The sequence below is a fragment of the Neovison vison genome, chromosome 2 (genome assembly GCF_020171115.1).
Source record: "Neovison vison isolate M4711 chromosome 2, ASM_NN_V1, whole genome shotgun sequence".
NCBI lineage: Eukaryota > Metazoa > Chordata > Mammalia > Carnivora > Mustelidae > Neogale > Neogale vison.
Window position 1 is genome coordinate 98,105,361 of NC_058092.1, and position 22,413 is coordinate 98,127,773.

A 22,413-nucleotide genomic window follows, 5' to 3' on the forward strand; every position below is an offset into this window, starting at 1 on the left:
CCATGGTTTGCAAAGCACTGGTCTTGATAAGCACTGGTTTCCAATTAAATTCCTAATTGAGCAACTTCACATTTTCCCATCCTTATCTTACTTGATCTCTCCTGAAGCATGATTCTTAATTACTCCATCATTCTAAAAACTTAGAAAATGTGTATCCTAATCTTCCTTCTACCTCTTTCTTTTTGATCTCTTTCTTTCTCTTTTCCTCATACTTACATGTGGGAACATCACAGGATTCCATTCTTAGCTTCATCTCTTTACCACTCTAATGCTGTGCCTGCATCACCTATATGCTAATGGATCTAACTGCTGCATTTCCAGCCTACAGACGTCCCCCAGTCTTAGATTCATATTTTTCAACTACCTAATAGATGTTTCTAACCTTCAGTCTTCACAGGTACTTTCCAACACAACGTATCTCAAACTGAACTCTTCGCCAACGCCTTTCATCCCTAGAAACCAGCTTTTTCAACCCTGTGTTAACTTTGTGACCAGCACCACCATCTGCCCAATTGTCCAAACCCTATTTTAAGACTCTATCCTTCTCCCTCACCAACTGCAATTAATCCCATCTTCTAATTATTTCTCAAACTTCATCCCTTCCTCTCTAGTGTATCAGTTTTGACAGAGATCATTTCTGACTTGGTTACCATAGTAATGTAACAGTCTTCTTGCCCCCATCTCATTTTTGTCCTCAATCCCAGCCTTTACATTCCTATGTAAACTTGGCAAACATAACTTGATAGTACTCCCCCATTAAAACTCATCAATGACTTCCCCATTACCTTTAGGAAAAAGTACTAACTTTCTTTTGGCACGTCATATGAAGCTCTTCACAATCTTGATTTTTTCGTCTCGCCTTAACTCCCTCAATAGTCACCATGTACTCTTGCTATGTCAGGCTAGGTGCAGCTCCCTAGAAGTACCACATTCTCTAAGGCCTCTGTGTGTTTGCATAGGCTGTTTTTTCCTTTACTTAAAATGCCCTTATTTAGCTAAGAACTAATCTCCTTTTAAGACTCTACTCAAGTACCACATGCTTTAAACTGCCCTTTTTAATCACCTCAAGTCTGTTAGGTAACACCGCAAACTGTGCTCCCTCTATTACAAGGTTTCCCCTATGCATAATACTTAGGCAAATTGTATTATAATTGATGCCCTATTCCTCTCCTCCACCAAACTGAGCTCATCAATAAGTCCTTTTTAGAACAAAACGTCTAGTACATGGTTTGCTGAGGGGCACGAGGCGGCACAGTCAATTAAGCGTCCAGCTCTTGGTTATAGCTCAGGTCGCAATCTCAGGGTCCTGGGATGAGGCCCTGCATGGGACTCTGCAGAGTCTGCTTGGGATTCTCTTTCCCTCTTCCTCTGCCCCTCCCTGCTGCATGCTCACTCACTCTCTTTCTCTCAAATAAATAAATCTTTAAAAAATAAATAAAAGGGGCACGTGGGTGGCTCGGTGGGTTGGGCCTCTGCCTTCGGCTTGGGTCATGGTCTCAGGGTCCTGGGATCGAGCCCTGCGTTGGGCTCTCTGTTCGGTGAGGAGCCCCCTCTCTCTCTGCCTGCCTCTCTGCCTACTTGTGATCTCTGTCAAATGAATAAATAAAATCCTTAAATAAATAAATATATAAATAAATGAAAAATAACTGTTCGCTAAATAAACTATCTTGAAATAACAGTCACGAATGATTATTATGGCTACATATTTAAACTATAAATAACTTCCAAAAACTGTCTAAGGTAACAAAAGTTTCTTCAGTTTGGGGCACCTGGGGGGCTCAGTTGTTAAATGTCAACCTTTGGCTCAGCATACCGGGATCAAGCCCCACCATCAGGCTCCCTGCTTGGTGGGAAGCCTGCTTCTCCCTCTCCCACTTGTCCTGCTTGGGTTCCTGTTCCCACTGTCTCTCTCTGTCAAATAAATAAAAATCTTAAAAAAAAAAAAAAAGTTTCTTCAGTTTATTTACAGGCTTAACAGAACTTCAAAAGACTTCATTAAACAACGAAGTCCAAAATATTTAAGGTATTCACTTAATTCCCGACAATATAAAGGTATTTGCTAAAAATTAATAGCCTTCTCATATTGTGTTTAAGATTATTTTAATTTCACCAATGACAGTGTTAGACAAATAAAAGCATTTGTCTCTTCCAAAATGTTAGGCCTACTGTTCAGGTGGCCGAGGTTAGCACCCTGACTTCTACTTACTAGCTACATGACCTTGGATAACAATGAACACCTCCAAACTTCAGAGTTTCTTCAAGGAAAACAGAGATAAAATTGCTTACCTACACCATAGGTTGTTTCAAACATTCAGTTACAAATGCGGAACTATTTCTATAAACCATGAACTGCTAACTCAATGTCAACTATTGCGTTAGCCTCCATACTAACATCTGCCAAATATTTGACAGGTGCAACTTTAAAGTTTCATGGACTACTTCGACCTCCATACCCACCCCATATTTCTCCAACAACTGAAAATTCATAAATAAAATATTAAGTTCCAGGATTACCACAGCACAGGACTTAGTCATTAGTCCTCAATATTCTTATCTGGTTGAAGGCTTAAAGGTGTCTAATTTAATAATGATCTCCTATGTTCTTAAGAAGAGGTTTTTTAATAAATCTCAAAGTAAATCTCAAGGTAAGTTGTTGGTACAGTCATTTAAATTTCAGCTCCATTTAAAAAAATTATTTGGAGGACAAAAATCAGCAGGGAATATTTAAAGTTAGCTTCTTTTACTAGCTGTTTAGACTGCATACTATTGACAAATGAGCTTGATCTATTATAGACTAACTGACATAAAAGTTAAAAAGTCACCACAACAAAACCAAGACTTTTTTCACCCGTACTTCTGGCTTATTTCTCAGATATGCTTGTCGGTCTATCAATCAGAAGAGAAAATTTGCTGCATTTTTGCAACTAAAAAAGTGATGAAGCATGTTAATTCTGCTCTCAGCGATACCCTTCTTTGTTAAATAGGGACTTACAGGGATTATGGCCTATATCAGGAAGACTGTTTTCAGCCCCTTCTCTGCGATCTTTATAAAAATGGGATTCTTAACCTTCAAAGGGCAAAACTCCTTTAAAAAAAAAAAAGTAAAAGAAAAAAGAAAATCTACTACAAAAGTCAGCACTTCGGTACCTGATTGTGGTAACAAGGCCAAAATCCAAGACGAAGCCCTTTATTGCACATCGTGTTCCAACATCTTGGGCAGCCCCATCTTGCGACCTCTCCAGATTGGCTGCTCCTGCTCTCTCTACTGCAGAGAGAACTTCAATTAGAGAAATTCTGAAGCTCATAAATCTAAACTGGATACTCCCCTCACTGGAGGCAAGGATGGTAAGAATCATTAAAAAGATTTAAGTTAGAGGAGGTTGCAAATAAATCCACGTGGCCTGAAACCACTATAATGCAGGCAGCTGAGAGTCTTATTATGCAACAGTCTATATACCTAAAAAAAAAAAAAAAATCTTAGGAAAAGAATGGCAGCAAATTATTAGATAACCTGAAAAAACAGGTTATTATAATCATGTATCTCTAAAAAGTAAAATATTCTCCACTAAACTGGTTTTGAATTTATATCTGTGATACCAAGTTACAGCTGACCATTCATGTTTATTATCCTTTGTAAGAAAAGGAAGCAAGGAAGTGGCTAGGATATGTTATTAACTTCTTTCTGTGCCCTAAAGTAACTCATTAAAAAAAATGCCTGGTTAAAAACCACTGCTTAGGAAGGAGAGATTTCCCTGCTGACTTAAGCCTAGCTGCCCAAGCAAGGCTTTAGAAAAGGTCTTCACCTACAACAGTGCATAGGCAGAAGGAGCAGAGGCTATGGCGGTCTTCCTAGTGACACTTCCAAGTCACGTAAATGGGGTATGTTTCTGGGATAGACTGCCAACAAGTTACTGTAAGAAACAAAAACAGCAAAATCCTGGCAAATAAACAGGCCAATGCCCTCATGTGTTTATTATGACAAAAGTCAGTCTTAAAGTTACCTTGACGGCACCAAATCTAAGTCACATCTTCTATACTAATAGTTCCTGATTTCTGAAAGACTGGATTAGTTTTCAAGTTGGTTTTCCATAAAGACTTGTAATGATGTCTAACATGTATAAAGCGTTTCTTAGACCAAGCAAGTAACAGATACATCCCAAAGAAGTGCAGCAGTTAAGATATTTCAACTAGAGCAATAAACTAACGATTTGAATCACGTTTACCATGAGTTTTTATCAAAAAACGTGCTGGTATGTGCAAATGAAACAGAATGAGGTTAATACTGTCAAGAAACTGTATTTACGTAACAATTTAACAATGATTTTATCTTACCTGAGTGTGAAAATTTGAAATGGTGGTTGTTTCAATATCTTTCTTGCCCAGAATCTCCATTTTCACAGGAGTGTTGGGAAAATTAAAAGCAAAGTAGTCCAAGAAGTCTGGGAGATAAGCAGCCGCTCCATGCACTATTGCTAAAGCATAGTAAGCAGCATTTTTCTCATTTTCACTGAATGTCAAAGCAAGAAACTCCTCGGAAAATCTCTCCATCTCCATTGGAGACAAAAATGAGAGTTCATCCATGTAAGCATGAAGGACAAGTGCACCACCATTGGACTGGTGTTCCTCATGAATAAAGTTGCTAAATTTAGTACCTGTTTTTAAGAAATTTCTACGAATAGAATGTTCCTGGTGAGTCATAAAAGGTGTTTGTACTCCCTGGGGTACCCGATATTCTTGCATGCCCAAATTTAATCGGCACAGCTGTTCATCTTTCAGATACCTGAAGGACTCCTTATTAACTCCTGAAGTGCTATTTATTTGTCCTTGGGTGAGGATTTCCTTACTGATGCGGGTCAGGCCAGCACAGACGGTTTGTACTTCCTTATTGTACATTTTAAGGCGTCTTCCTCGCATATCTTCTCGGTGTTTCTTTTTCTTTTTCTTCTTTATTTTCTTCAAGACAAAATCATCAGCTCTCTGGGTTTTACCATTTTCATCTGGCGTTTCTGGCCACAATAATTAAAAAGAAGTTAGTTGCTAGGCCTAGTGTCAACATAGAAACTTCTTACGGTACTTGACCTCAAATTAAATGGCCTATTCTCAGTTTCTCTGAATTTGCCATGACAACTTACATGTTTATAAAATGACTGAGATAAAAATCTTAAAATACAGTAATATTCAGGGCTGAAAACTATGCTAAAAAGTAGACAATGAATATGTAAGTATGTAATTTAATACAACAACAAAGTAACAAAGTAAAGGAAATCCAAGAAGTCCATTTCTGCCACCCTGTATGGAATATCTGTTCAGTAACCACTGTAAAATCTAAACTGAAGCTTACCATATTTTGCTATAATGCGTACAGCTAAATCAAACAACAGCAAATTAAGCTGTAAGACACGATTCTGCCTACCAAATTAGCATGATTTTTCTTTTTTGGCCTTCAAGATACTGTTGTTGGAACTATAAATTGGTCCAAATTCCACGGGCAATTTGGCACCCACCAAAATGGCTATGTACATCAAAAGCCTTGAAAATATTTTAAATTATCGGACCTAGAAATTCCACTCCCAAGTAAAAATTACCTCAGAAAATAACTGAAGATACACAAAAATATCCATGACAGCTAAATTCAGGGACTCCCCCTTAAATGTCTATCCTAAGTAACAGGATGTTGATTACATTCTGGTACTTACATACTGACAAAATACCACCCTGCCATTACAAGTTATATTACAAATGAAAAGAACTAATGAATTACAAGGTTATAAAATGCTTACACTGCCAATCTTCCAGGAAGCATTCTCTAACAATTCATTCCTACCCAGTTTGGATAGCTTTCCCACCCTGTGCTTCCTTAGCACTGTACTGGTCTATCACAAAACTTAATATTCTATGTTATCACAAATCTAATTCTTTACCTTTCCTCTAGACTGTAAGCAATCTAAGATCAGAAATATAGATCTTACCTTTCTTTCCGCATCTAATGTGTTTATAATATGATCCCATGTTTGTAACATTAAGCACTCAAACATTTATTAAGTACCCACTAAATACCAGGGTCATTTCTGGGCACTACGGATATGATGCTCAGACAGACATAATCCTCATTCTCTTGGATTTTATAATCTAGTTTAACAAGAAAAACAAAGCATCAGTAAGCTACTCTAGATGCTGAGGAAACCTCTCTTTGGGAGGTAACTTTAAGGCTGAGCCCTAAATATTAAGACAAGCCAGGCATGTTTTCTAGGGAAAAATATTCCAGGGAGAAGCAAAGGACCTAAAGAGAGGAAAAAGTCTGACTGATCTACACATGTTTTATATATGTATTACACAGGAAAGTACCTGAAGAAATACATATCAAAGTGTTAATGGTAGTTATCTAGGGTGGTAGGATTATAAATAACTAGATATTTTCTTTTTTGCTTATCTGTATTTTCTAATTTTCTACAATAAACACATACTACTTTTATAATTAAAAATTTATTTTTAATTTTTAAGGGATTATCATGTATTGACGAACCCAAAGTAGAATAACATTTTTATTTACTAGTTCAAAAACATATCTAGCAAGAAATATTTAGGAATAAATATCAGGTATATCCTGAACAACCTTTCAAGTTCAATGTGGTATTTACTGAAATTTTCCACCCAATAACAGTATTTCTGACATCATTCAAGTAATTCAGTGTTAAGAAAGACACTACAATTGATCCTATGACTACACCTGGGAATAACAAATTCAGTAAAATTTACAGTAAATAATTTATGTGGTATAATATGCAAACATAATAGGTACAGTACTCTATACAAAATCATTTCAAATCACTAAATATTGCAAGTTATGAAAAATTTCTAAACAAAGTATTTAAAAGTATAAGTCAGAGACTTTAAAGTATACAGATACCAAATGACTTCCATTCTGTTTAATATCCATTTTTAAACAAAAAGAAAACCCTTCATTTGCAAACATCACTTGTGATTCAACTGAGACCATATAGCAAAATATACAGGTAATCGGATTGCTTAAACTGTAAAGAGAAAAAAGCAGTCCATCTTTTATTCTATATACAACTAAATCTTTGAGATTTTGTTAAAACACTTATAACAGTCATTTATTTCTTACCAAATAAAATTAAATGCATTTCCCATGTTAAAAATTGGTAATTTAGGCAATTCTCCCAAGCAACTAAATGTTAATGCCATTAAATAACAAAGGTTAGACCAATTTTAAAAGTCATCTAATTACCCTCTGCTAAATGTTTTAGCATTTTCACAGGAAAAAAAAAAAGAAACTATCTCTGAATAGATCTGTTATTTTAAGCTTCAGAGGAGGTATTTGGTATGCAGAAGATGAATTGTGACCTAGATCTGCCACTGAAATTAACACCAAGAAGGAGCTGCCTTGATTGTAACACATTTTATATATTACTATCGGCTTACCAATGGTATTTCTAACATGGCCAAGTCTCTGTGGGTTTTATTCCACACTCATTTATATGAGAATCATCCACTCAAATAATCCAACACGGGCCCATCAGAAAAACCACGGTACAAGGAAATGAAAGGGACTTTAAATTGATTGTAATCTCGTACTTCAACATAATAGAAATTTAAAATATGAAATAAATGTCAATCTACCTCCTCACTAATTCTGTTTTTCTAATTTTGATTCTTATCTAAGGCTGATATAGAGAGCTCACCTTTGTTTATAGAGAAATTTTAGAGTACTTTGTGTCATACCAGCTTACGAATTTCAATGAATAAACAAAATTTACCTTTGAATTATTATGATAACTAATTTAAAGTGGCACACATATTCAAAGTTGTTACAGGTCATTACAGTATGTTAGCCCTTCTTGCACTATGAGAATATCAACGTTGCCTTGCCTTGAATTAAAAACATTAATCAGGGAACCTGGGTGACTCAGTCATTAGCATCTACCTTCCGCTCAGGTTTTATCTCAGGGTCCTGGGATGGGGTCCATGTTGGGCTCCCTGGTCAGAAGGGAGTCTGTTTCTCCCTCTACCCCCCACCATTTTCTCCCTCTCAAATAAATAAAATCTTAAAAAAAAAATTAATTAAAATTCAATGTCTTTGCAATATAAATGTATCAAATCAGTCCATTGTATACCTTACACAATGTTATATGTCAATTATATCTCAAAAAAAAAAGTGTCTAAAGTTTTCACAATCTTTCCATTCCTGATTGGCTGTTTTAGCTTTCCCACAGAGAACATAATCAGGAAGTAACATTTTGAGTATTTCCCTACAGTGCAAAAGCTAAATTTTATTGACATGAGTTCTTTTACAGAAAAAAAGCCAAACCACATCTGTGATTAAGGAAAGCTCTCACATACCGAACTGTGAGAGCAAGCATAAAGAGAAGTATGTAAGTCTACAGAGGAAGATATATTTAACTGAGAGACAAATTGCTGTCTTTAAAAAAAAAAAAAAAGTCATTCTAACTGTATCTAAATTAATGCATGACACTATCAATTAAATCCTCATCCGAGCCCAAGTGTCCACTGATTGAGTCATGAATGGATAAAGAAAATGTGGTGTGTAGACACACAAACACACACACATACACACACAATGGAATATTATTACTCAGCCATCAAAAAGAATGAAATCTTGCCATTTGCAGTGATGTGGATGCAGCTAGAGTCTACCATGCTAAGTGAAGTAAATCAATCAGGGAAAGACATACCATATGATTTCACTCATGTGGAATTTAGGAAACAAAACAGATGAACACACAGGAAAGTAAAAAAAAAAAGAGAGAGAGGGAAGCAAACCAAGAGACTTAATGATAGAGAACAAACTGCGGGTTGAGGGTTGGGCTAAATGGGTGACGGGTATTAAGGAGGGCACTTGTTATGATGAGCCCTGGATGTCCTATGGTAGTGAGGAATCACTAAATTCTACACCTGAGGGCCCCTGGGTGGCTCAGTGGGTTGAGCCGCTGCCTTCGGCTCGGGTCATGATCTCAGGGTCCTGGGATCGAGTCCCGCATCCGGCTCTCTGCTCGGCAGGAGGCCTGCTTCCCTTCCTCTCTCTCTGCCTGCCTCTCTGCCTACTTGTGATCTCTCTCTGTCAAATAAATGAATAAAATCTTAAAAAAAAAAAAAAGAAGATAAATTCTACACCTGAAACCAAAATCAAAATAAAATCCTCACATGTGCGAATATAATCAACTATCAAATAGCATCATTTATTTATATCACTACTGAAAGTTCTCATTAATGCAAAAAAATTAGCTGCTTCTATCACAAAACTTAAATTCTTACCATCATTCTCACAGTTGAATTGTAACTTAGAACTGAAAGAAATGTAATATCCTCAATTCTTAAAAAGCGTGGTGGATACATATCAAAGCAAGTACAATGTTTTATATTTTTGTAATCATATTAAAGAAAAGGGCTAAAGTTGTTTTCTGAAAATAAGTTTTTTAGTCTTACTGGGTATCTTTCCCATTCCATATAAAAATCTGACTAAAAAGCTCACTGTATGTTTATAACACTGCCTTACTTTACTCTCCCAACCCTCCATAACACGTTTAAGCATGGCTGGCTGAATTTGAATCCCTGTCCTAGTACTTCCTCCCGTAAGATTACCTTTTGCAACTTTATTTCTTTGTACCTTGTTCCTCATTGGTAAAACGGGGGAATTAACAGTACCTCATAAAATCAGTGAGCAGAGTAAACAAAGCACATAAAGCACTTAAAATAGTCCTAGAATATAACAAATACTCAATTTATGTTAACTACTATTACCCCAAAATAGATGGATTGTAGAGGCAGTAGAGAGTGCTACACCACCAGGTGCTTCACAGTTAGAGAGACCTAGCTTAACGTCCCAGCCCTAGAACTTACTGCTTAAGGTCTCCCAGAACACTCATTAATCTCTTTAAACTTCCATTTTCTTATCTTAAGATGTTAATTCTAGTATCTACCTCACAAAGGGCGTCTGGGTGGCTCAGTGGGTTAAGCCGCTGCCTTCAGCTCGGATCATGATCTCAGGGTCCTGGGATCAAGTTCCGCATCTGGCTCTCTGCTCAGCAGGGAGCCTGCTTCCTCCTCTCTCTCTCTCTGCCTCTCTGCCTACTTGTGATCTCTCTCTCTCTCTCTCTCTGTCAAATAAATAAGTAAATATATCCTTTAAAAAAATAATACTACAATAAATATAAGGGCCTCATCACAGTACTGAACACAAAATAAGTGCTCCCCATCTTCATTATCATTTTCACAATAATATTTAATGCACTCCTTGAAATACTGGCAATAACTCTGAGATATCAAAACTAGAGACAGAAATTACTGGACCTAGAATACAATGTAGTATACTACAAGAGAATCCCACAAAAAGGAAAAAAAATCTCTGAAAGAGGGAAGAAAATCATTACTCAAGAAGGGTCTACTAGGTATCATACATGCTATCTCATTTTAATCCTCAAACAAACCGGTGAAGAAGATATGTAAGTCCATTTTATAGAGAAGAAAACAGCTTGCAATAAGATAGGTTACTTATCGTAGGCCACAAAACTAGTATGTGAGAACCAAGTTTCAAACGTTCACCTTGTCAGATTCTAAAACTCAAACTCTTCACATATACTATTATACTACACTCCTCCATTTTGCCCTTCTCTATCAACTCTCTGCAACACTCCTGTGAAATAATCAACTGAAGTTACCTGGTTACAATTAATGGACTTGAGAAGCAGGAGGAGGACCCATCTCCAATAAAAGGAGCATTATTTCATTCAACAAATATTTTACTGAATGCCCATTACATGGTAACTCTGCATGATCACAAAGATGGTATTTATGTTATGCAAAAATTTCATACCCTCAAGTCTTCCACCCATAGTTAACGAAAGTATCAGTCCCTAAAGTTGCTGCTCTGATAAATGAGAGGATTTGTTTATTTGAGTTCTCTGTATAATCCCAAGTAATTCCTCACTCCTACCACCAAATAGGATTTGGATTTTAAATTCCTGCCAATAGCTTTCTGACATCACAGAAAATTACAGTTAGTTGTCTTATTTGGGGATACTATCTGTGACAGAAAGTAGACAGTTGGTCAAAGATGAAAAAATGTGAGAAAGGAAGACTGATTCACAAGTGAATACAAAAGAGTATATACTGTTACTTAATGACACTAGAGAAAAGAGCTAGGGGGATTGGGTACCCTCCCTTTCCTTTTTTCTACAAAATCTTAAAATATTACTAAAGCTGTAAATTTACTTAACAAGAATTAAAAGTAATTTTTGAGCAAAATATGTTCTATGCTTTTTATGAGCAAAAATGGGAGAGAAAAAAATTAAGATTTCAAAATACACAGCTAACTATAGGTTTAAGACTCAAGCCCGTTACTTACAAGAAATAAAAAAATATTTTAGTATCTCTTTATTTAGTTAAAAATCCAAGTATGCTTAAGTGAAAAATGAAGAGCAAAATAGACAAGTCAAAAAAATTGGGTCCTAAATTCAGTTCTATCACCTACTAACTAGAAAATCTTAAGCATGTCACTTCACCTCTTCAAAACTCACTTTAGTTCCCATTTTAGAGATGAGAAATCATTGTTTAAACTATTTTTGAGCAACTCCAAACACCTGGAATCTGAAATCTATGATTAACTAATACATGAAATTGGACTGAGTACAGTTGGGCTGGTGGGAAGGAACATATCTTTCAGCAGAATGATCTCAGAGATTGGCAAACTTTTTCTATAAAGAGCCAGATAGTAGTAAGCTTAGCAGCCCACATGGTCTATCTCAACTACTCTATTGTTTTAGTGTGAAAACTAACAGATAATACATTTGAATGAGTGGAGTGGTATTCCAATTTATTTCTGGTCACCAAATTTAAATTTCTTATGATATTCATAAGTCATGAGGTTTTCTTCAACCATTTAAAATGTAAAGATCCTTATCTGACACATCATACAAAAACAGGCAGTGGAACTGATTTTTTTACAAATATATAGAAGTAATCCAATGGAGGAAGAAGTGTCTTTCAACAAAGGCCCTGGAAAAACTGGAAACATGAACCTCAACCTGAACACCTCACACCTTACACAAAGAACTCAAACGAATCAGAGATTCAAATGTAAAAGTTACCATTATAATACTTTAAGGAAAAAAATACATGGAAATCTTTGGGATCCAAGCCTTGAGACCTTAGATTTGACACCAAAAGCATGACCCATAAAAGAAAAAAGAAAGAAGAAATTAGACCTCAACAAAATTTACAACTTTTGCTCTGTGAAAGAGCACATTAAGAGGAGAGAAAGACAAGCAACAAAAGTGGGAGGAAATATTTGCAAACAATATATATGACAAAGGACCCATATATGTAATATACAAAGAATTCTCAAAACTCAACAGTAAAAAAAAAAAAAAAAGGCAAACAATTCAATTAGAAAATGGGCATAAGACATAAAAAAGAGACAATTTATTGATACATGGCCAGCAAATGATGGTCAAAATAAAGATGTTAAATTTCACTAGCCACTAGGGAGATGCAACTTAAGTCCATGAGCGGTAATACTTATTACACATCTATCAGAACACATAAAATAAAAAAAGAGTTAACAATACCAGATACTGGCAAGGATGTGGAAAAAATGAAAATCTTATACATTGCTGGTGGGAATGTAAATTGTGCAGACATTTTAGAAAATAGTTTGGTAATAACTTCAAAAAAAAAAAAAAAAAAACCCCTAAACATACATTTCTATGACCCAGCAATTGCATTCCCAGAGAAAAAGAGGAAAATTTACATCCACACAAAGACCTGAACATGAACGTTCAGAGAACAACCAAACTGGGAAGAACCAAAACATTATTCAGTAGGTGAATGGTTAAACTGTGGTATATCTCTACCACAGAATACTAATCAGCAATGAAAAAGGAGTGAGCTATCGATACATACAACTTGAACGGATCTCAAGGATATCGTGCTGAATGAAAAAAAAGCCTCAAAAGATCACATACTATATTATTCCATCTATAACATTCTCAAAATGATATACAGTTGTAGAACAGATTGGTGATTGCTAGAGGTTAAGGAAGGTGGGGAGATATAGTTGGTACCTAAGACTTTCAAGGGATTAGCACAAGGGCATCTTTGTGGTGATGAACAGTTGTGGACCTTGATTGCAGTGGTGGTTAAATTAATCTACAGGTGATAAAATGGCACAGAATTAAACACACACCATTGTACCAATGTCAATTTCCTGGTGTTGGTATTATACAATAGTTATATAAAATGTAACCACTGGGAAAAACTAATGAAGGGTAAAAACTTCTCTGGACTGTTCTTGCAATTTCCTGTGAGTACATAATTATCTCTAAATAAAAAGTTAAAATACTTTCCGAAAATCTTAGGATAAGGGAGGGAAGACATAACTCTAAATAACAAGGGTCTAGCCATTCTCCTTATTAATGTTAGAGTTGTTTCAAGGGCAAAGCTTGATAAAGTAACAAAAGGCAGTTCTGAAAGTGCCTATATCAGCCACTGTTTTAAGTACTTTCCACATACTGCCCCATTTAATCCACATAATAAACTTGTAAAACAAATACTCCAATCCCATTATACAGACAGGAAAACTGAAGCAGAAAGTGGTTAAAGTAGTTTGCCCATGATCAAACAGTAAGCAGTAGAGCCACAAGTTCAACTTAAATTGACTCCAGAGGTATACCTCCTGCACACCACTGTAACAAGTATAAAGATGTTCAGCGAAAAAAAAGTAAAGATAGCCATCAAAGTGGGTGCAAAAGCCTGGATTAAACAAGGTTAAGCCAGTTTGTTTTCTACAGGGTTCTCAGAAGTTTTAAAATACCAGTCTATGTCATGTACTTAGAAGGCTATATATACAGTTTCTCCCCCATGTATAAGGCCAGGGAGCCCTTTTCCTACAGGATACATAATGCAACAGACCCTCACTCAAAACTTAAAATGTTTAAAACTAGACTTGTAATCCTTCTACAATACATACAAATATCAAATTGTTATGCTGTATACCTGAAACTAATATAACATTATATGTTACTGTATTTCAATTAACAGGAAAAAAGGTAAGATGTTGAAATTACCAGATCTTAACCTACTTCTTCAAGTATTGGCACACTACAAATGTTTCAAGCTGTGTTGTCGTATATGGTAGCTACTAGCCAAAAGAAACTAGAATTAAATAAAATTAAAAATTCAGTTCCTCAGCTACACCAGCCCCATTTAAGTCTTCAAGACTTACTTCAAGGGCCACATATGACTGATGCTACCATATTGGACAGCACAGATATAGAACATTGCCATCACTGGAGAAAGTTCTGTCAGACAGCACTGAGTTAAAGATTTGTTTTTGTTTGTTTTTTAAAGAACACTGCAATCCTCAGAGAAGAAGCACACTGTTGTTTATTATACGTTTAACTGCCCCTATCCCACCATAAAAAGGGGCAAGGTCAGAAGTTTTTGATGGAACTGGCTACTGCCATTCTGATCCCAAGGCATGGGAAAGGGGTAAGCAAAGAAGGGGAAAAAGTAACTGAATACCATGAAAAAAATACTATGAAAAAAAGAAAGGAACTACAAGCCACTGGGGGACAATGCTTGAACTGGGATTCAAGGATCTGGGTTCTACTCCTTATTATACCAATTATTCATTTAAAGTTTGTACTTGGTACTAATTGTGGCTTAATTAGACAAGTCTCTTCACTACTTTGGGCCTGGGTTTCCTCTTCCACAATATAAATCTGAATTAGTTGATCTCTAAGATTCCCTCTACCTCTATATGGTTAAAACACACACACACACACACAGAAGAATGAAAAGACGGGAAATAGAAGACAGAAAGATCACTGCATACTAGTGGTGGAAACTGGCAGTCCTATCAGATTGGCACAAGTTTTATTCCTGAAAATAACATCTGGATACCACCAAAGAAAGAAAGATTTCATTCAATTCAATAAGTATTTATTGAGCAATTATTTGCAACAAACTGCACTATTTGGAAGTGGCACCACAAAAAAACTGATTAAGTCAAGACCAAGTATATGGAAGGAATCCAAGACTCACAAAACTTTAGATTGAAAGGCTTTGTTCATTAACATGTAATAACTCAGCTGGCCCAATACTAAGAAATACTAAGATACTTATATCTTAAAATCCTCCTGAGGAAACAGAACTAAAAATTATGTAAAATCATATAAAAATCCACGGTATGATCAAAATTCCTACCCTCATCCCACAGAAAATACAAATAAATGCTACGTGTACTTGTGAACAGGAAGACACCAATTTTGTTAAATCTAATTTCTCTAGATCCCACATTAAATTGGGTAGACCTATATTTTCTGAGTTCAATATTTTTTACTCTAGTGAGGGTTACTGGAATCAAATAAATTCCTTTTGTGTGTGTGTGTGTGTGTGTGTGTATGTGTGTGCCAGAAAGAATAAATTGCAACTGGAATTCTTGCTTCTAACTATTCACTTACTGCACATTTCCCACTCGTCACAGTCACAGTTAGTCCTATTTCCTAGGATCAAAAGGGAGAGAAAACCTTCCCCAATCGTCTTCCCAGAATTAAGATTTAACATAAAAATTAAAAACGATTTCACCTCCAGATAAAAAAGAACCACTACGAACTACGTTTGATATTTTTACCTTGCAAAAGCTAAAGCAACCCGTGAGTCGAGTAACCTCTGTAAGAATTCAAACTCATTAAAGCCCCACAGCATACCCGTGAATATTTTGGAGCCTGGGAAAGTGAACAGTTAAGATTTCCACCAAAGATAACAAGAAGAAAGGATTTTAGCGACAGGTCTTTACTTTAGAAAAACAGTTTTTTAATACCCCAGCCACTAATCCCACGCCAAGGACCGCGCGGCGCGGAAACCCTGGCGAATTTGAAAACAAACGTTGGTAGAGGCTCGGGGTGAAGGGCGGGGGCGGGGAGGGGTAGCCTGTAAGGGGGTTAGCAACTGACAGCTCGGCCTCGAAATGAGAAGCCTCAAGTAGGTCAGGCTGTGTCAACGGTTTGAAATCCAGAGTCCACCCCAGTGGGCTTAAGGGAGTAGAGCAGCAGGAGGTAAGTAGGGGTTTGGCGTCTTTCAGTGCTAAAGGGGCGGGATATCAGAACTGAGAGAGACCTAAAGCCCAAGCTCGGGGCAGTTCGCCCGCTCTCACCTCTCTTGGGGGCCTTGGTCAGAGGCACCCCTCCAGTCCTCTCGCCGTTTTCCTGCTTGTCCTTGTGCTTGAGATCGGCAGGAACGCAGGAGCTGGGGTCACCATCGGAGCCGCGGTGGTGATGGTGCTTGTGCCGCTCCTTGTGGCCCTTATGCTTGGGCCCGGCCGCGCTCACCGTCAAGGGAGAGAAGGTGAAGAGGGCCGAGGTGCCTGGGGCCGGGAGCGGGGCAGCGACAGCGGGCCCGGCGGGTGCCAGCGAAGGTGGCGGCGGAGGCGGCAGGAGCAGAGGCTCAACAGGGCCTGGGACGGTTGGGGCTGCATTCGTTGGCGGCAGCGGCCCGGGATGTTGGCGGCTGCGACGCCGCCGGTGAGGGGGAGCGAGAGGGGGGTCCTGGCTCGGCCGCCCCCGCTTCTCCTGAGACCCCCCACTGCTCGCTCGGCGCTGCCGCTTCACTCCCCGCGGCGAGACCCCAACATGAGGTTTCTCCTTCCCTTCTTTGTCCGGCTCCTCCTGCGCCGCCACCGCCCGTACTACGCGCACTGCTCCGACCTGCGCAGCCATTTCACCCACAAACACACATTTAAATGGCCCGACCGCCCCCCCGTCCGCGTTTCGCGCAAGCGCCGCCCGCGCACGGCCCGCTGGGCATTGGAGTCTCTCCCCCGCCCTCCACTTCTCGGCGGTTCTTCCTCCGGAGCTGAACATGCCGGAAGCGGCAGTTCCCTGCGCTTCTCCGCAGGCCTCTCCGAGCAAGCTCTATTGTAAAACACCCTGGGCGGCGCAGAGCCTCATGGGAGCGGTAGTTCCCTTGGGCCCCCGCCGCGTCCCTAACTCTGGGAGTGGAGGAGCGGAAAGAGAGCGTGAGCCGAGTCACGCTTCGGGCGGCGACGCAACCGCCGCTGGGCGGAGAATTGCCGCCAACCGCCTTAACGGCCGAAACAATGTTAGTGGTTTTCAGAGTCGGCCGGCGCGTTCCCATTATCGTGTCCGTCTGCGACTTCGTCATTTTATACAGAGTCGGTGGTCTCCATAGGTACTTTTATATTTCGTAGTCCTCTCATAACCTTTGTGAGGTAGAAGAATCTGCGGCCTTTTATCTTTGGACATGCGATGTACCGAAGAGGAAAGGGGAACTTGATCATACGTAAAATGAGGGCGATTTGGGTTTAGAATCGAATGGGGCCGCAGTGAAGACATGTTTTAACCTCTTCGTGGGCACAGCTCCAGGCTGGCAAGGCAGGTGCAAGGACAGCCCGGACGCCTGGTGAGCGCCGCCGCACCTCACCTTCGAGCCTGGAGAGGTAGCGGCCATCATATATGTCGAATCCATCCCCACGGTGACGAAAAAAATTCTAGAAGGAAAACCTTGTTTTTAAGCTTTTTTAAACAAGTTTCTCCTCCCCCCGCCCCCAAGTCGCAAGTATAGGGTTGCATGAATTTGAGAAGTGTGTCTACCACAGAACATTCCAAAAATCGTCACTGTTCACCAAGGTTGCTGCCCGGAAATTGATTCACAATTCCATCGTCAAGATTTTAGATTTTACCTAAGATTCTGTTCGCATATTTGGTCCTTGATGAGGATCTTTGGGAGTAATTGATTACAATGAAATACTCAGGAACACCACTAGTGCCTGGAGAAGTATTCAGCTAAATAAACACTAAAGCTGGTTTTTAAAACAAAGTTTATTCAGCACCTATTGTGTACTTTGTGCTATAATAAATAGGTTAACATGTCATCCAATTAGCCCTATCATGAGGCTTCCTAACGAAAGGTATTGAAGAACAAATGCTGTTTTAAGTATTTCATGTTTCTAAAAGTTAAAAAGAAACTTCTAAGTTAAAGTCATTAGGAGAACTCGGGAATCCTCTGTAACATTAATTACCCATTGACTTATTTGTTACATAAAATCAGATTTGAAAACTCAGATTTTCTAAAACTAAGGCAGACCCACATTCATAGGGGAAATTTTTTAAACCTCTGATTGGTTGGATATAAGTCGCATGTACTTATGCAGGTCCTTCGAAATGAAAAATGCTACCAAAAGATAGCTATTTTACTGATTATTCTAGACTTGGTAACTGAATAACTGGTTAAAACTTATCAGAAATATAGTTGAACATCTTGTTAGTAGATATACCCAAATATAGAAATGATTTTATTTACATATTTTATTCTCTTAAGCATAACTTCTTTTCTTATTATTCTAGTTCTCTAGTTTTCCACCTTTGGGAAGATGTGCAACGTGTACTCCATTTAGGCAAAAACAATTCCCAGGGAAGAGTCATTGTCACAAGCACAGGTCAGATTTTGTGAAACACTTTCCGTAGTAATTTTGGCAATGTAAACAGTTGACATCCAATTCTTAAAAACATTTTGAAGTTTATAAAAAAAATACTTTGAGGCTTATATTTGTGTAGAAAAGTAGAATAAAAATAACTTCCAAAATGAAAAATAAGTCCATTCAAAAACTGTGTCTCATACAGTGATACAGTGTTCTCTACATAAGCTCAAGTGACATTTATTTCCAGTTTCCAGCCCAATATGAGATGAAAATGTAGTTTCTGGCACTTATTTGAATATTCTTTTCTAATATTGCTATTAACACATTATGTTATCTTCATTGTTGAAATGAATATGGAAACCTTATTTTAGCTAATAGTATTTTAGTACTCTTATTTGCAGATGCACTTGCAGCCTATATTCCAAAGTTGTGTTAAATATTCCAAGTTGGTGGTGGTTTTCTTGGTCCTTTGGGTTTTGAAAAACGATTTGCAAAACCTGAGAACAGAAAATTAAAAATTTTTTGTGTAGAAATAAATACTTAGATTTTAGAGTGTATTATAACATATGCAAGTACATGGACTTTTTTTTTCAAAAAGTTAGGCAACATCTTTGATTATTTTAATAGTAGATTGTAAAGGCATAGCACTTAAGTTAATGCTTAAATGGTAACAATATTAATAACATTTTAATTTTGTAGAACACTTACAAATTTTATAATGGTAATAATTAGGTGAAGAACCCTGGTTATAACAACCTTTGGTAATTCAGCAGATACAGTTGACCCTTGAACAGCATTTTCTTTAGCATATATATATTTCTTTAGCATATATAGAACACATATATATATATATATATATATATATAGCAAACAAAATATGTGTTAATCAACTGTTTATGTTGTGCATAAGACTTCTGATCAACAGCTTACTATTAGGAGTTAAGTTCTGGGAGATTCTAAGTTTTTGCGGATTGTCAACTACATGGGGGCAGTGGGGCATCCCTGTCCTCCACATTGTTCAAGGGTCAACTGTAATATCCTTTTTTTCCCAGTTTTACTGACATATTATTGACCTATAAAATATGTAAGCTTAAGGTATACAACATGATGATTTGATACACATATATATTATGAAATGATTATCACATTAAGACTAAGTAACACCTCCATCCCCTCATAAGATTACCATTCTTCTGTGGTGATGACATTTAGGATTTACTCTAAACTTTCAAGTATATGATACAGTACTGTTATAATTATCATGCTGTACATTAGACCCCCAGAACTTACTCATCTTACAGCTGGAAGTTTGCACTCTTTGACTAACATCCCTGCATAGCCACTGGCAGCCACCATTCTACTCTATATTTCTGTGAGTTTGGCTTTGTTAGATTCTACATATAACTGAAAACATACAGTATTTGTGTTTCTCTAGCTGACTTATCTCGGTGTAATGCCCACAAAATTCATCCATGTTGTCTCAACAGGATTTCCTTTTTTTAAGACTGAATAATATTCACACACACACACATAATGTATATATACATATTTTCTTCATTCAGCTGTCAGGTGGAGACTTAGTTGTTTCCATGTCTTGTCTATTTTAAGTAACAGTGCAATGAACATGGGGTGCAGATATCTCTTCTGAGGTAAAGATTACATTTCCTTTAGATATATACCCAGAAGTAGGATTGCTGGATCATATGATAGTTCTATTTTTCGTGTTTTCAGGAACTTCTGTTTTCCATAATGGCTATACCAATTTACATTCACAACAACGTTTTACAGTTCTCCTTCTCCACAGCCTAGCTAATACTTGTCTGTTGTCTTTTTGATAATGGCCATTCTGACAGGTGTGGTTTTGATTTGCATTTCCCTGATGATTAGTGATATCAAGCATCTTTTCACTTACCTGTTGGCCATGCATATGTCCTTTTCAGAAAAATGTCTATTCAAGTCCTTTGCCCATTTTTTTAACTGAATTGTTTGGTTTTTTAAGTATCGTCCTGAAAAACTAAGTAATTACCTCTGCCCCCCCCCCCAAAAAAGGAGGAAAACAAGGAAACTTTGCACAACAAATGAAAACTATTTCTGGGTCCTTTCAAAGAGATTTGATAACATTAAGATTTGATAAGGTTGATAACATTATCTCTTTATCCTTCAACATAGGACTTTTCTTTGATGATGGTATATTTTCAAGGTACTCTGACACAGCAACTTTAGGCGCTCAAATTGAACAATGAAAGCTTTGAACAGAACTGAGGAAAAGATCAGATGAGATATTTGTTAAAGCATCCAGCACAATGTCTGGCTCATTGTAACTACTTAAGTGTTGCTCCAATCAGAACCACAAAAATATTATACCAAAACTAGAAGAAAAGGAGTATGGAAGAGAAGAAAAGAATATAAAAACAAGAACCCTACTAATATTAAATTTAATAATAGAACCACTGAATTCTCCGAGTGAAACTAAAATTACACTGTATGTTAATTAACCAAAATTTAAATAAAAACTTAAATACCAGGAAAACAAATTAATAATAGTGATGATGAAAAAAATTGGGGGGAGAAGCACAAAGCCACGCTTATGTACATTTTACTTCTTTGAGTGAGAAAAAAAAAACAGAAGGAAAAATATTTCAGGTTAAATAGTTTCATACACATAGTCACAAACTCATCTATTCAGTCTAGATAGCTTGACTATAACCTGAGTAGACTGAGAATAGAAGTAAGAACATAATATACAAGTACTAAGTTTCTGAAATTTAAGGGATATCCACATTCAGTCATTTTCACTGATCATTTCTGAATAGATTAGAACAATAGTGAGTTATCTGTTTTTCATGTAGGCCAATTCAGGAAAAATAAAAAATGTTTATAAATCACACAATTTTAAAATTCACGTTTAGATTTTTAAGTAAAATATTACTGCAATTTCTGTTGCTTCCTTTCTAAAAAAGACCCAATGAAAGAGTTGTGCTTTTAATTAAGTAAATATTCAAATCTAAGCATATTTGAGAAGAAATAAGATGGAGGAAGCTCTCTAATATTTTATCTTCATCTTAGATTACAGACTGCTGTGAAGTTAGATGGGTCATGAATTACTCAAGCGGTATCATGGATTAAGAGAAAAGAAGCAAGGGAACTGGCAAAGTTTGGTGCTTTTTTCATAAGTTATATGAAAATCTATGAATTTTTTAGCTAAATGATTTCATAAGAATCATAACTTTTTTTCCCTAACATTTTAAACCTTAGAGTTAACGTAATCATAATCCAAATAACATTTTACAGCTCAAGAAACATCCCGAGATTCTAGTTAAATAATTTGGCCAAGGTGGAATAGAGAGACCATAATCCAGGTGGGGCAGAGATTGCTACCTTTCCACCAAAATCTTTCCTTGGTTCTTCAGGAACAGAATTGTATCTCAGCAACTGCCTCCCTAGCATTATCACATTTCACAGTCACTCTTGCAATTTAGATGTAGCACATATCCAAATTCTCTTCAAGGGAATGTGAGATGACATGATATTGCCACTTCCAGGCCAGTACCTTAAGACCAGAAGAGGAGGCCACACCTTTACATGTTTACACATGTTCCTCTCATCTTCTTGCCACGTGCAATCTGGATATGGCAGTAACTCAACTCTAACCATAGGAACAAGGACAAGACCACAGAGCAACCGCCTTAAAGGTCTTGTCCTAGGGAACCTTAGGGGGCTCCCAGACCATTTCATGGGTTCTGCTTTTTCAGTAATAATTTTTAGTAATAATAGCCTACATTAATTACTATATTTCATATAAAAATTTGTAGTATATGTGATACTATTAAAGAGTATCATGAATTTATGTCACATAGAATAATAGGATGAGGGGGCGCCTGGGTGGCTCAGTGGGTTAAGCCGCTGCCTTCGGCTCAGGTCATGATCTCAGGGTCCTG

At 37.3% G+C, this 22,413-nt stretch overlaps 2 protein-coding genes across 4 annotated transcripts in view; both read right to left on the reverse strand.

Annotated features, from left to right (window-relative positions):
* Positions 1–16,898, reverse strand: part of RSBN1 (round spermatid basic protein 1) — a 45,379-nt gene extending 28,481 nt beyond the window's left edge. The window contains exons 1-2 of the mRNA XM_044238948.1: positions 16,193–16,898; positions 4,333–5,006 (exon numbers count right to left, since the gene is read on the reverse strand). Of these exons, the coding sequence (XP_044094883.1) occupies positions 4,333–5,006; positions 16,193–16,898 (1,380 nt within the window). The remainder of the gene's footprint in view (positions 1–4,332; positions 5,007–16,192) is intronic.
* Positions 16,899–18,617: 1,719 nt separating this feature from the next.
* PTPN22 (protein tyrosine phosphatase non-receptor type 22) overlaps positions 18,618–22,413 on the reverse strand; it is a 56,694-nt gene continuing 52,898 nt past the window's right edge. For all 3 annotated transcript variants that reach the window (XM_044238947.1, XM_044238946.1, XM_044238945.1), the window contains one exon: positions 18,618–18,972. In XM_044238947.1, the coding sequence (XP_044094882.1) occupies positions 18,908–18,972 (65 nt within the window). In that variant the 3' untranslated portion in view covers positions 18,618–18,907. The remainder of the gene's footprint in view (positions 18,973–22,413) is intronic.